The sequence below is a fragment of the Ranitomeya variabilis genome, chromosome 4, assembly GCF_051348905.1.
Source record: "Ranitomeya variabilis isolate aRanVar5 chromosome 4, aRanVar5.hap1, whole genome shotgun sequence".
NCBI classification, from domain to species: Eukaryota; Metazoa; Chordata; class Amphibia; order Anura; family Dendrobatidae; genus Ranitomeya; species Ranitomeya variabilis.
Window position 1 is genome coordinate 577,530,448 of NC_135235.1, and position 15,907 is coordinate 577,546,354.

General features: G+C 42.3%; 1 protein-coding gene across 4 annotated transcripts in view; it reads right to left on the bottom strand.

Annotated features, from left to right (window-relative positions):
- The window catches only part of CHRNA4 (cholinergic receptor nicotinic alpha 4 subunit), a 304,030-nt gene that overhangs the window by 19,250 nt on the left and 268,873 nt on the right, over window positions 1-15,907 (bottom strand). For all 4 annotated transcript variants that reach the window (XM_077252940.1, XM_077252943.1, XM_077252941.1 and 1 more), the window contains one exon: window positions 5,481-6,861. In XM_077252940.1, the coding sequence (XP_077109055.1) occupies window positions 5,481-6,861 (1,381 nt within the window). The remainder of the gene's footprint in view (window positions 1-5,480; window positions 6,862-15,907) is intronic.

The window sequence follows — 15,907 nt, forward strand, 5'->3', positions numbered from 1 at the left end:
CGCTGTCACTGATATTGCTTCTGCCGCTGTCACTGATACTGCCGCTGATATTGCCGCTTTCGCTGATATTGCCGCTGTCACTGATATTACTGCTACCACTGATACTGCCACTGATATTGCCACTGTCGCTGATATTGCTGCTGCCGCTGATACTGCCGCTGCCGCTGATATTGCCGCTGTCACTGATATTGCCGCTGTCACTGATATTGCTGCTACCACTGATACTGCCGCTGATATTGCCGCTGCTGCTGATATTGCCGCTGTCACCAATATTGCTGCTGCTGATATTGCTGCTGTTGCCGATATTTCCACTGTCGCTGATATTGCTGCTGCCGTCAATATTGCCGCTGATATTGTCTCTGTCATGGATATTGCTGCTGTCACCGATATTGCTGCTGCCCCTGATATTGCTGTTGTCGCCGATATTGCTGCTGATATTGTCGCAGTCGTGGATACTGCCGCTGTCGCTGATATTGCTGCTGCCGCTGCCACTGATACTGCCGCTGATATTGCCGCTGTCGCTGATATTGCCGCTGTCGCTGATATTGCTGCTACCACTGATACTGCCGCTGATATTGCCACTGTCGCTGATATTGCTGCTGCTGCTGAAACTGCCGCTGATATTGCCGCTGTCGCTGATATTGCTGCTACCACTGATACTGTCGCTAATATTGCCACTGTCGCTGATATTGCTGCTACCACTGATACTGCCGCTGATATTGCCGCTGCCACTGATATTGCCGCTGTTGCTGATATTGCTGCTGTCGCTGATATTGCAGTTACCGCTGATATTTCCGCTGTCACCAATATTGCTGCTGCTAATATTGCTGCTGTTGCCGATATTTCCACTGTTGCTGATATTGCTGCTGCCTTTGATATTGCCGCTGCCGCTGATATTGTCGCTGTCATGGATATTGCCGCTGTCTCTGATATTGCCACTGACGCTGATATTGCTGCTGTCGCCGATATTACCGCTGATATTGCTGCTGTTGCCGATATTGCTGCTGCCGCTGGTATTGTTGCTGTTGTGGATATTGCCGCTGATATTGTCGCTGTCGCTGATATTGCTGCTGCCACTGATATTACCGCTGCCGCTGAAACTGCTGCTGTCGCCGATATTGCTGCTGCTGATATTGCTGTTGTTGCCGATATTGCCGCTGTTGCTGATATTGCCGCTGCCTTTGATATTGCCGCTGATATTGTCGCTGTCGTGGATATTGCAGCTGTCGCTGATATTCCTGCTGTCGCCGATATTGCTGCTGATATTGCTGTTGTCGCCGATATTGCCGATGTTTCTGATATGGCTGCTGTCACGGATATTGCCGCTGCTGCTGATATTACCGCTGACGCCCATACTGCTGCTGATATTGCCGCTGCCGCTGATATTGCCACTGCCACTAGACAACACCGCACCCCTCCTCCTTGTCCATTGTGTTCTATAGCTATACTGCATTGCTGCAAGGAACCCTGCCCTGTACAACGTAGATTAACCTGAAACTGCTCCCAAAAAGGGGACACTATTTGGAAGGATTTGTAAAAACCTTCATTTACCAAACTACCCTGTTGTGAATTTTTTGACCACTGGTTACCAAAAACCCATTGCGTCTTTTGTGTAGACTGCCTGTGTATAAATCCCAGCAATGAAGGCATTTGCCACCCACTGAAAGGAGTATTTTTTTTAACCATTTTTGCATTGTAAACTTCATAAAACATGCATTAGTGCAGCGTGTTATTAAACTGACTGTAGTTGCCACCGATTTCCATCCATTTAACAATAGCCAAAAATGTTGAGGTTACTTTGACATAACTAACACTGTGTGCATGAACGAGCTTCAATGCAGTCCTAGTTGATCTCAGTGTAACATACACACATGGTCAAAATTATTGGTACCATTCGTTTAATGACAGAAAAACCCACAATGGTCACAGAAATAACTGACAAAAGTAATAATAAATAAAAGATCTATGAAAATGAACAAATAAAAGTCAGACATTGCTTTTCAACCATGCTTCCACCCAATTTTCTGTCATTAAACGAGGGGTACCAACAGTTTTGACCACATGTGTATGTGTGTATGCAGCGCCCCAGAGTCCTGGTCGTTGCAGTACTGATGCTCCGCCGCTAAGGGGGGCTATGGTACGTCTGATGGCACTAAAGGAGTTCACCTGACCAGGTATCACAGACACCAATACACTTCACAGTCTGGCCTCCAGGGGGAGCTAAGGGTGCTATGTATTAGGCCACTCCTCACAATCTGGTAAAACTGGGGGTTAGGTAGGAAGTTAGTTAGAAGCTGACTGGGTTGGAACCAGGCAACATCCTGTGGCAGAGGGTGTTGCAGGGGAAGATTCAGGGGGGGTCCCTGTCAGGGGTGGGATCCTGACAGAGGCCTAGCGAACAGAAATAACGTTACGGGACCACGCCTGCACTTCGTTGCGGCGGTACCCCAAGAAAGGACAAGAAGCGAGGTTTATTGTGCTGAGTGAGAAACGAGATCAACGCAACAAGGAGAAACACCAGTAGGAGTCGTGCTGTAAGTCGAGGCAACATCCTACTGAGGCGCGTAGCCGGTGGCCGAAACGCCGAGGAAGTACAGAGCTCCAGGCCTTCAAACCTACGGCAGGACAGTCCGTTATAGGCGGGCTGTCTCACTCAAATCACCTAAGAAGACACAGGGGGCAACATTTGGAGAGGGGCGATTCTAGGGTCCCGGAAGACCTCCGAGCCTACCCGTCATACGGGTGCGTCCTAGCCATATCATCTGGGGGACGAAGTAGAACATCAAAATCGAGTTGTGAGGGAACTTCAGAAACAGACACAACAGTTGTGGGGACTATCCCGTAAGCACAGCAGGGGAGGACCACAACACACAAGCGCTAGAAGGTAGGCACAGATTTCCACCTGCAAAGGGAACTCTGGAGGTGCCATCGGACCGGCCGGACTCCCGCAGCCCGGTTAACCGTATTCCGGACTGAGGATCCTGAAGCCTTCAGTAAAGAGGTAAAGAGACTGCAACCTGGTGTCCTCGTTATTTACTGCGACCTGCACCGCACCATAACATCATCACCATCCACACCTTTCATTGGACGCCCCTCAGCAGGGTCACGGACCGGGTCTAGCCACCGTGACAACCCCAGAACAGAGACTCAGAGGCCCGGTACCGGGTACCCCTCGGCCCTGCGGCAGTGGGGGCGCTCCATGTACATATTTTCAGGGCAATTGTAGGCTTTGCAGTATAGAGGTAGCTGAAAATCAATTTCAAAAACATTCACTGAACTCTATTAGTAAATATTAGGTTGTGAAATTGACTTAATGGTCATGGGATGAGACTAGTCTTACTGGCTTAAATGCCCAAACTAGGCTCTATAGAGGGAGAACCTTTCTTATGTGTATGCCACTATCTATAGTATTAGAGGAGGACAATATCACATCGAATGGGCTGCACTGCGGTGAATAAGAAGCCTTTTGCGCTCCAAATTTTTTTTATTACCCAACGCGTTTCGGCACTGAACCAGTGCCTTTCTCAACATAAAAGAAAACAAATATGAATACCAATAGAAACCAATTATTTGGTTTATTACTTTGAGATAGGTGTCTTTTGAGCTCCAAAATGCGTTTGGGTTTTAAGCAAAAATTTTGGAACACAAAAGTCTTCTCATTTACCGCAGTGCAGCCTGTTCAACATGATATCGTCCTCCTCTACTATTATTCATCTGGAAGAAGTTTTTCTCCTCCAGCCAAGGGATCGCAGCAGCAAGTTACACTATCTGTACCTGGCGATACTGCTCTATGTGTGTGCGCTGTGTCCCCCGAACAGTTCTTCTACTATCTATAGCATGAAGAATTCAGTTGTGGTATGGAGCATAACAGCAACTGTAGGAAGGGCAGCAATGACAAGTCTTGAGTTATGTGTGCTACAGGCATGGCCCAGGAATGACACAGGGGAAGGCCTTCAGAAGTCAAGCAGAACTTTCAGCAGTCAACAGCAGAATGTAAAAAAGAGAGGGAGGCGACGTGTGGGGAAAAGGAGGAAAAAAAGTAAAGATGTGGCGTACACAATCCATAAGGTAGAGGGGGTTGAAAGCTATGGAGAAAGATGCTGAGAGAAAGACAGATAACAGCCACTTGAGATGGAAATAGACTAAATGATTGCAGGCTGTGCGCTCACTTTATCACACTGTGAGTAGCTCGCTGACAATGGCCTCCATTTAAAGTTATCAGACAGCACAGCTTGCACCTGCCGCATAATGACTGAAGCTGAATCATACAGGCCAGTATGGAGAGGCAAGGTCAGCAGCATCTTCTGCTCAGACCGAAGTGCTGCTATACATACCGCCAACTGTGGTGGCTCAGGGTTAAGGAGCATAAGTATCACCATAAAGACATATCCCTCTCCCGCTGGTCTAACGTGTCACACTGTATACATGGGTCCACATGATCAGGTCCACTGGTAGGAAACCATATTGGAATGGTGCTGATGTGCAGAAAATCTAAATAACACTATGTAACTTTAAGGCTGGCGACTTTGTCAGTGACACCTGTCCCGTGACCAAAGTTCACTTGGTGTCTCGGCTACATTGCACCATAATACAAATGAATGGGGTCACATTAGGATCCCAAGGGCACTGCGACAAGCAAGTGCCCTTGGGAAATCTGAAGTGGCTGGACTTCTTGCAACTTGCTTGTCGTGGTACCATTAGGGTTGAAGTGCGATCCTATTCAGGTCTATTGACACAACTTTTTAGTCTGTTGTTAAAAAACTGATCTCTGCTGGATCCGGTTTTTTTAACCTTGAAGGCTATGGAAAATGGATCTGTTAATTAGCCATCCATTTTTCTTTCATTTGTAAAGGGCCCATTTTTCGCTTACTGGATCTGTTACAAATCGAAGACAACGGAGGGCTAATTAACTGATACATTTTCTATAGACTTCAATGTTAAAAATAACGGATCCAGCAGAGATCAGTTTTTTAAAAACAGACTAAAAAGTTGTGTCTGCACAACTTTTTTGCCAACAGATTGATACTGGGTCTGTGATAATGGATGATTACTGGACATGTGAACATAGCCTTACTGTCTCATAAGGAAACACTTTGACCAAGGGACCATTTAGAGTTTAAGCAAATAAGGATGGTCTAAAGTGAAGAACTTGTGTATGCAGTGACTAGGTAGGAATACATCCAAGAAATGGAAGAAGTGAAGGGGTTGTGGCCTTTTGGAATTTCTAATAATACTGCTAATTATTCCTTTTTTTTATTTTTTTTATTTCGCCAGCGGGGCATATGCTTATCCACTTATCTTAATGCACTCACATTACTTCAGAGTAACGCATGCACATCAATATATTGATCTTCGGGATGCATGCTTCTAATGAGGGTTCCTGTATGTATTACATACAAATATTTTTGCCTTTTGCATATAAAGAGATGAATTGCTCACTACTTCATAATGCACTTCCAACAATTCATCAGTATACTCACAGAGAAGTCTGCGTCCTCTGCTCTCAGGTGGTCTGCAATGTAGTGGACTCCTTCTATGGCTAGCTTGAGAGATGGAGACATTAGGAGTACATGCTGCTCTTTGGCACTAATCGTTTTGGTAACTTGACTGGCACCACTTGGTTTTTCTTGGGTTTTGGGCTTACATTTACATTGGGAACTTTGACTCCCTTGTTGTCCTTCATTAATTTGGAATCTCTGAGACAATGGAGAATTGCTGGATTGACCATTGGTCTGAGAAGAGTCCTCATGAAGGTAGCAGTACTGTATGCTTCTTGATCGACAACGAATTGTACCCTCATTGGTTTCTTTGGGGGTGTACATCTGTTGGACACTTATAGAACGTACTTTTGGCATTAGGTTAGTCTGAGGGTCTCCAAGAAGATGGGTCTTATTCTGTGGAGAAGGACAGCTGGTCAGTGTTGATTCTTCACACAACATTGAATATTGCCCTGATGGTGATTTGCAGATCACTTGGGTGTTGGCAGTTTGCTCCAACTGGTGGCAACATGAAGATGTAGGTGATGCCCTCTGACTTGTGGGACTGGCTGAAGACGAGCTCTGGAAGTTTGGTTCAATTTCAGTCTCGGTCCACAGTCTTGGTGGAGGACTAAGCCTTCTAATATGTAGTGACTCAATTAGCTTCTTGCAATTATCTTTTGCTGGTCTCTTCATGAATAGTACCCGGGGAACCACATCTAAGAATATTCTTCGCACCCAAGCTGGCATGGTGTGTGTGCGAGGAGAGCGATGGTGCACATTCAACACAAACACCGTGATGATAATAGACAGCGTAACAAAGATCATGGTGAACAGAAGGTATTCACCAATCAAGGGAATGACTAGAGAAGTAGACGGGATGATCTCTGTAATAAGGAGGAGGAAGACAGTCAGAGAAAGTAGCACTGAAATACACAATGTTATCTTCTCTCCACATTCAGAGGGCAAGTAGAAGACCAGCACTGTAAGGCAGGAGATGAGAAGGCATGGGATGATGAGGTTAATTGTGTAGAATAAAGGAAGCCTTCTAATGATGAAGGAATATGTGATGTCCGAGTAGATTTCTGTGCAGCATTCATACTTTTTGATGTTGTAATTGCCGACAGCATTAACAATGACCCATTCTCCGCTTTCCCAGTAGTCGAGCTGGTCAACATGGCTGTGCATGCTAATTAGATCGATTTTTGCTTTATCATAAGTCCAGGAGCCAAACTTCATCGTGCAGTTCTGCTGGTCAAAGGGGAAGAATGTGACATCAATGCTGCAGGAACTCTTGTAGATGGCAGGAGGCGTCCATTTTATACGGCCATCGTGGAAGAGATGAGCTTTTGTCAGGTGAGTGACAGCAAAGTCTCCATCAGCACTTAAGGGAAAAAAAAGAACAATTTTCAGAAGATTTGACCTTGGAAAACATTAAAAAAAAATGTACAAATCTCAAAAATGAAAAATGGCTTTTAGTATATTGTAGAAGATGGACAAGCACTGTATGTCTGGTTCCATTGAATGACATATTACTGAGGGATTTATCAAAAGTATTATTTCTGAAGCATACTTCCATATTACTATGCCATACGTATAGCCATAGATACACCATCACATACACAATATGGCCCCCATTCAGGCACCATACACAGTGCTTTGCCAAGTACATGCTTTTCCTGTGGTCATAGATTTTTCAACTATTTAGAATTCGAAAAAATATGTTTTTTCCAGTTTCACACCTGTCTATAGTATTACAGCTCAGATCTATTGAAGTGAATGAGACTTCTCTGCAATACTTCACCCAGCATGTGTATGGTCGTAGTAGCATTGTTTTAGTAAGAAAGCAGCCTTTTTCTTCTAATTCTAGAAAACCTCTTTACGTTTCCATTAACCCTGTAAACTATTTAACCCTTTGAAGTGACGGTAGCTGAAAGGCAATACCCATACTAGGAGTCCAAGTACTGAGCTCCAGGGGGTATGTACAACTGTGTATCAGCATCTTATTAAATTGTTTTTACTCTGGACTTGTAATTTCCAGGCATTTATTCCAAGCGGCATTCTTGAATTTTAAAACTTACGCATTAAGCCCCACAAATCCTTCTGTGTTGACTTATTAGATACTTCTTGCATATTTGAAAGGCTCAGTAAAAGGTTTTCCGTAACTCTACATTTAGAAGAGGCTTTTGGCTTGTTGAGCAGGAAAACACCTTTCAATGAGTTTATCACCGGACCTAGTGGTTTGGAGCCTGTGGTCATTCGGATGTATTGACCACTCAAAAGCTGTTTGGCTGCTCTTCATTATAATAAAAGATGTGTATTGGTTTAATTAATGAAAAACTACAGCTGAATAGTTGACTTCTATACTGCAACGAGGCCAAATATCATCTAAAGACTTTTATATAAGGGAATGTACTCTCTGTATAGAGAGCTTCATTAATTATTACTGACCTTAATCCAGGAAACTAACTGTACATATCATGCAAGTGGATATTTATGAGGAAGGGTCATTTATTGGGGGCATCGGAAAGTAAATCCCAAAAATTTAGATAACCTTTTGCCTCCAAAGTATTATGGTCTATATATTTGCCTTCCTGGCATGTAACACAAAGAAAATGGTCCCACTGATCTCCATATTCAGAATGCCAAAAAGTTGCGTGATTCTTTGGTACAGGAGCCCACCGGTCCACTTTCTAGATGCCCCATAAGGACACGTTTACAGTTATCTTATAATACATTATATAAGGCCAAGCTTGGCTTTCCTTCAGAAAGGTAAACGTTGTGGTTCCATGCCCAAACCATGTATTCAAATACTTTGGTCAAGAAAGACTGACTTTTTGGAGCTCCTTTGACCCCAGGGACACATGTCCTCAACTGTATCCACAGGATGAAAGATACAAAAGGATGAGCCTTTTGTATTAAAAGTCCATATAGGGTCCAAATTGCCGCCTCATGCCATCCTTCAGCATTTTACCTGTAGATCTTGTCCTAGAAAAGATGCGATTGTATGTCAAATTAAGCCAAAACTACCAACAATTTTTAATCCCCATTACAATGTTGTAACTGGTTTGTGATTTACCATATCTAAAAAAAAAAATGATTTCCTAATATGAGGCTCATTGCTGACCACTACTGTAAACTCTCCTTGACTTTGTGGACATGCTATAGATTGGCATAACATATAATATTAATGTTGATATGTATATAACGAGGCTGAGGTTTTGTTTCGATCTTTGGTCTGTGAATATCACGTCCGTTATATGCACCAACATATCCCTCAGTTCCCAGGTAAGACAGTTTGACATCTGACGCTCTCTACGCTATCAGAATCCATGATGAAACAGCGAGATGCTTCTCTATTCCAAGGCTCCTGTCACTATCGGCCGGTACAGGCAGTTTTTCCGTCATTCCCCACTAAAGATAACACAACCAGCACTCTCCTGACCCCCACACTAAGCGTTCTACAGAGGGAGGATGGAGAAGGATGAACCTCTTGTGTATAAGAGAGATGGAGGCCCAGGAGAACTGCCAGAGTAAGGAAGGGGGGAATTATCTCCCTATAAATAGTTGCCCTTTCTCAGGTTCTCTCTCTGGTTCTAGGACATGTGAAAAGCATTATTTCCACTTAGCGGTGCACCTTAAGATGCTGTGTGCAAGGAATAAACACTATGCATTATGCTGCATGTTTACAGAAGAGAACTAGGTCATTTTAGTTGAGTGCTTCTATTTAATTTATATCCTTCAGGTAGTACCTTAAATTAACTGCGGCATAGTAAAATCCATGTATCATAGCTATCATGGTAGGGCAGAACTAAGCAGATACAGGATGTAATTCAGGAATCTAATAAGGATGGGTGACCCATTTGGATGCTAATGGTGGTCATATTGGTTGTCACCCAGAGGTGTAACTTGAAGCTCCTAATACAAAATCTGTACTTGGGCCCCCACCTGATATGTGGCTTTTGTGTCCATCGAGGCACCAGTACATGAGCATCAAAGCTACCAATGCATCTGTTTCTTTGTCAGCTGAGCATACCATTGTCATGAGTAAAATCAAAAGCCAAAATGTGATAGGTATAAACCCAGTTCGTAGCTAGAGTGATCTATACAGTTGATGCCAAACTGTTCCAAAAATAACTCTTTCACCATCTTCAAAGGCATTAAGTTGACCTTACCACCAGACCTAAATCGACAACTCCACAAAAGACATTAATTGTAACCTTTTAATCTACTGTAACTTTCTATGAAAATAATCGATTGGGCCCACAACCCTTTTATTCTAACTTTCTGCAACCCTGTATCAAAGGTATTGATTTGTTCTTCTAATCCATTAGTAAAACCTTCAAAAGAACTCCAATCAAGGCATTGATTGAGTCTACTAATATTTTACTATAAATCTACAATATTATTACACACATTGATTGCGTTTACTAGACAAGTAACCATCTCCAGCCATCCACGAAAGGTACTGTTTTTGGTTTATCAGACCCTCCCATTTGACAATTTTCTAATCAAAGTAGAATAGCGCATAATAGGGTTTTATCGTTTTATCCACATAAGAGTCAGAGTAAACGTGTCATATTATGCTAACCTGGTTGAAATACTTTTGCGCTTGTAGATAGTCTTTTCCTGCAGGACCACAGGTTACAATGTGACCATGAGAAGTCTGTGTTGGAAGGAATATTCATGGAAATCCTCTGCGCTGCTGAATGGTTGAAGAGACGTCAGTCTGAGATAGAGCTTAATAAATAAACTATGGTTTTTATTCTACGCATTTCAAAAAGTTACAAGAACTTCTTCCTCAGGAAAAATGACCACGTACGTTGGAGATACAAAGATGGATTCTTATATATGCGCTTTTTGAATCTAGGCACCAATGATGCAATGTATCAGGTCGGATCACATTGATATTACCTGAACTGTCAGGTGATGCATTTGGCGCCTAAATTCAAAAAGCACATCTATAAGAATCCATCTTTGTATTTCTTATGTGCATGTGGTTATTTTTCCTGAAGAAGAACTTCTTATAACTTTGAAAGGCGTAGAATAAAAAACACAATTTATTTATTAATCTCGGACTGACATCTCTTCAACCATTCAGCAGCGCAGAGGATTTCCACGAATATTCCTTCAAACACAGACAATTTTCTAATTAAGACATTGATTGGATCTACTAAAGTTTTGCAGCACCATTTGATTATGTCTGCCAGATTCTATTTGTAATCATCCGCATGAAAAATGTTGATTCAGTCCATTATAATTGGACTTCAATCTTTCAATCCTGTACTAGAAATATTGATTTAATTACTAAGACTCTAATTGTGCTTCATACAACTCGGTATAATCAAGATATTGATTTAAGCCTAGTAGACGTTTGCAAGATAACTCCAACAGTCTTCAAGCATCCAAGTGTCCTTTGTATTAATTAGGTCTACCAGACTTATGGTGACCTTTTAGGCTATGTGTACACGTTGCAGATTGTATGTGTTTTTGCCACATTTTTTCACTGCGAAAACACATACACAAGACAGCCCATTAAATTCAATGGGATTCCGCAATGCTGTGCTAATGCTGCATATTTTTCCAAGGTGGAATCGCATAGCGGAAAAATACGCAGCATGTTCATTCTTTGTGTGAAATCGCGGTGATTCTGCACACATAGGAATGCATTGGTCCGCTTACTTCCTGCATGGAGCTATGCCCACCATGTGGGAAGTAGGCGGATCATGTTTGGATGGTACCCGGGTGTGGAGGAGAGGAGACTCTCCTCCAGGCCCTGGGTACCATATCCCTGTTAAAAAAAAGAATTTAAAATAAAAAATAGTTATATACCTTCCAGCGGCCCCCGAATCCAGCCCAGGCCTTCGCGATGCTCCCGGCAGCTCCCGTTCCCAGTAATGCCTTGTGACAATGACCTGTGATGGCGTAGCGGTCTGGCATGATGCTACGTCATCTGGGGTCATTGTCGCGAGGCATCTCTGGGAACGGGAGCTACCGGGAGCATCGCGAGGAGCAGGAAGGCTGCGGGGGCCGCTGGAAGGAGAGAATATCCCGATTTTTTATTTTTTTTATTATTTTTAACATGATATCTTTTTACTATTGATGCTGCATAGGCAGCATCAATAATAAAAAGTTGGTCACACTTGTCAAACACTATGTTTGACAAGTGTGACCAACCTGTCAATCAGTTTTTCAAGCGATGCTACAGATTGCTTGGAAAATGATAGCATTCTGCAAGCTAATTACGCTTGCAAAGCGCTAGTGTTTAGCGGGAATACGCATGCCAATTCTGCATGCATTATACCAGCGGTAGGGAGTTGCAGAATTGCAGCAGAAATTTCTGAGGCAATTTTGCAACGTGTGCACATAGCCTTACAACTACCCCAAGAAAGACATTAATTTGGTCTACTAGACCTAGACTACATTCTTCTTCAGCTCTCTGCTCATGGCATTAATTGGGTCCTCCAGACTTGTACAAGAAGGTTGTAAAATCTCAAGTTCTAGAGGGTTCTACTAAGCATCTACTGTAATTGACATGAGTTGTTTAATAGATGACTGTAGAAGGGTTAACGAAGTGTGTATTTGGTCTACTTGACTCTCAGTAGAATTTTCTATAATCCTCTATTCAAAGTCTTGATTGGGTCTGTTAAATGTTTTATTGTAATCTTCCTAGAGCTAATGGTGAATAGGTCTATCAGACTCTCTTTATAACTTTTTCCAGCTTTTAACAACCCCTAATGACATTTTGCCTGCTAGATCATCACACCTTACCCAAGGCATCTGGTCAAGCTTTCAAGGCTTTTACTATACACTATCTACAAACTTATAAGAGAATGAATTATACGGTTAAAAACTGCTACCATATCCACCATCTAGACGAAGCCATGACAGGATCCTCTACACTTTCACTTGAACCTTCGACTATCCTCTGCTAAAGGATTTGATTTGGTTTATGAGAACCTCACTAGAACTTTCTACAATCCTCTACTCAATAGATTGATGGGGCCTATTAGACCTTCATTATAATCCTCTCAGACCTATCTACAGTATGTACTGATTGGATCTATCTTTGTAACTTTCTACAGCCCCAGAGAATGGCATTTATGTTTTCTATGTTTTCTACCAGGCTCTTTTACTAGACAACCTTTTAGACTCTTAAAAAAGTTTTACAACTCTTTACTCAACACAATAATTTAGTGTAGTAGAATTTTACTATAAACCAACTAATATCTATTACCAAAACAATTAATTACATCACAAATTGTAACCATCTTTAGCAATTTGTTAAAAACATTGACTGGGTCCACTCCACTTTTCTTTAAATCCTCTACAATCCTCTACCAAATGTATTGATTTGGTCCACTAGGCCCTCACTAGAACTTTTGACAATTCTCTACTTATGATATTGATTAGGTTTTCCAGAGACTTGGATGTAACCTTTTGCACCCCCCCAGTGATTGGCTTTACTAGTCTTTTACTATAACCTCCATAATTCTCTGCTCTGATTGAGTTCTTGACCTTCTTATGGAGATAAATCCCATAAAAAGTGATTATATAAATACAGAACATTTCTAGAAAGAAATAAAATCTCATACTCTGTCTCTTAGGCAATGTAATAGTTATGTAGCCCTTCTCATGAGATTATCCCCCACCTCCTCCAATGCCTGATCTTTGAATTCATAAGTTAATCACAAATTGAGAGAGAGAAAGATAAGAGAATCGCGATCACACATCCAGAAAAATACAGTGACTTTGTCCCATACAAACATTTCCATCTCAATTTTAGCAGATCTTGAAAGGTCTGTTTGATAATCACAAGCTTCTTTCATGATAAGTGGTAATTCCCTCGCTAGCACTTATCGAAGCAGCCGGCCTCCCTCGCATCCCTGAAGTATTCTTAGAAAATGAAGACCACAAGAAGGTTTGCTGCAGGAGCAGTATTTTCTACTTCAGCCTCGCCGACGTCGCCGTGTTAATTACAGCGGAATCTAAATGACTGGAGCAGAACTAGAGGCTCATTTAAAGTGCATTCCAGCATTTCCAAACAGGAGCAGGTTATTTAACTAGAAGGGGACACAATCTCCAGTGGGAGCTGCCTGCGAAGACAAAACTAAGGGCCATTAAGAACTTGCTTGTTCAGGAACAATAATGAGGATCTGCGCGAGTTCTGGGTCTTGTCATTGCCTGCTCTGTGTCTTGGGTCGGTTCCATATCTGCACAATGCGAGCTGAGAATGCACAATTAGAAACCTTTCGTCACTGACAATGCGGGTAAATTGAAGCATGAAAACTGTATTCAATAGTTATGACCACGTATCTCACCGGGACTGACTCCTTCACATTGGGGGTTATTACATCTGTATTAGAAATACTGAACTGTGTTGCTTACAAATTTACCATCAGAAGCCATAAAAGGGTTCATACAGGGAAGAAAAGGTGCAAATACATGAGAGAAATTTTGGATGAAAAAAAAAAATATATAGCTGGCCACCGTCAATATAAGAACTAAGATGTTTCCAATTGTTTCCAAATGCAAATTATGGAATTGTGAGTGCAGCTCTGAAGTAAAATGCAAGATGTAAGCTAGAAACATCAAAGGACTAGTAATATAATGTACAAGTGCTTCTCACTAAATTAGAATATCATAAAAAAATTAATTTATTTCAGTTCTTCAATACAAAAAGTGAAACTCATATATTATATAGAGTCATTACAAACAGAGTGATCTATTTCAAGTGTTTATGTCTGTTAATGTTGATGATTATGGCTTACAGACAGTGTCGGACTGGGGTGCTAAGGGCCCACCAGTCACATTGACTTTGAGGGGCCCATTTTTCACCTGTATACAAATATTACACTACACTTGTTCACACATTTACCTATATCCATATATATTAATAAACTGGTTAGTGCGGTTAATGAATGATGATATGCTGTTTTTCCTGTACAGAGTGAATCAAGTGAATTATGCCAAGTACTGCCCATACAGTGGGGTTGGGGGCTCAGATCTGCACAAGGGGCCCACTGGGGGATTCCCCTGTTACCCTATGGGCCAGTCCTAGCCTGCTTACAGACAATGAAAACCCAAAAGTCAATATCACAGTAAATTAGAATAATTAACAAAAACACCTGCATAGGCTTCCTGAGCATTTAAAAAGGTCCCTTAGTCTGTTTTAGTAGCCTCCACAATCATGGGGAAGACTCCTGACTTGACAGATATCCAGAAGGCAGTCATTGACACACTCCACAAGGAGGGTAAGCCACAAACGGTCATTGCTAAAGAAGCTGGTTGTCCATAGAGTGCTATATCCAAGCATATTAATGGAAAGTTGAGTGGAAGGAAAAAGTGTGGTAGAAAAAGGTGCACAAGCAACTGGGATAACCACAGCCTTGAAAGGATTGTTAAGAAAAGGACATTCAACAATTTTGGGGAGATTCACAAGGAATGGACTGCTGCTGGAGTCATTGCTTCAAGAGCCACCACATACAGACGTATCCAGGACATGGGCTACAAATGTCACATTCCTTGTGTCAAGTCACTCATGACCAATAGACAACGCCAGAAGCGTCTTACCTGGGCCAATGAGAGAAAGAACTGGACTGTTGCTCAGGGGTCCAAGGTGATGTTTTAAGATGAAAGTAAATTTTGCATTTCATTTGGAAATCAAGGTCCCAGAGTCTGGAGGAAGAGTGGAGAGGCCACAATCCAAGCTGCTTGAGGTCTAGTGTGAAGTTTCCACAATCAGTGATGGTTTGGGGAGCCATGTCATCTGCTGGTGTAGGTCCACTGTGTATTATCAAGACCAAAGTCAGCGCAGCCATCTACCAGGAAATTTAAGAGCACTTCATGCTTCCTTCTGCCGACAAGCTTTTTGGAAATGGAAATGTCATTCTCCAGCAGGACTTGGCACCTGTCCACACTGCCAAAAGTACCAATACCTGGTTTACAAACAACAGTATCACTGTGCTTGATTGGCCAGGAAAGTCACCTGACCTTAACCCCATAGAGAATCTATGGGGTATTGTCAAGAGGAAGATGAGAGACACCAGATCCAACAATGCAGACAAGCTGAAGGCTGCTATCAAAAGCAACCTGGGCTTCCATAACACCTCAGCAGTGCAACAGGCTGATCGCATCCATGCCACTACGCATTGATATAGTAATTGATGCAAAAGGAGCACCAATCAAGTATTGATTGGCCAGCGAACTTGTCTGACTGAGGATCAGTACAGAATAAGTAATGTAATATACAGTATGAACACAGTGACCTTACCAGCAGAATAGTGAGTGCAGCTCTGGAGTATAACACAGGAGGTAACTCAGGATCAGTACAGGTTAATAATGTAATATATGTGTACAGTGACTCCACCAGCAGAATAGTGAGTGCAGCTCTGGAGTACAATACAGGATGTAAGTCAGGATCAGTACAG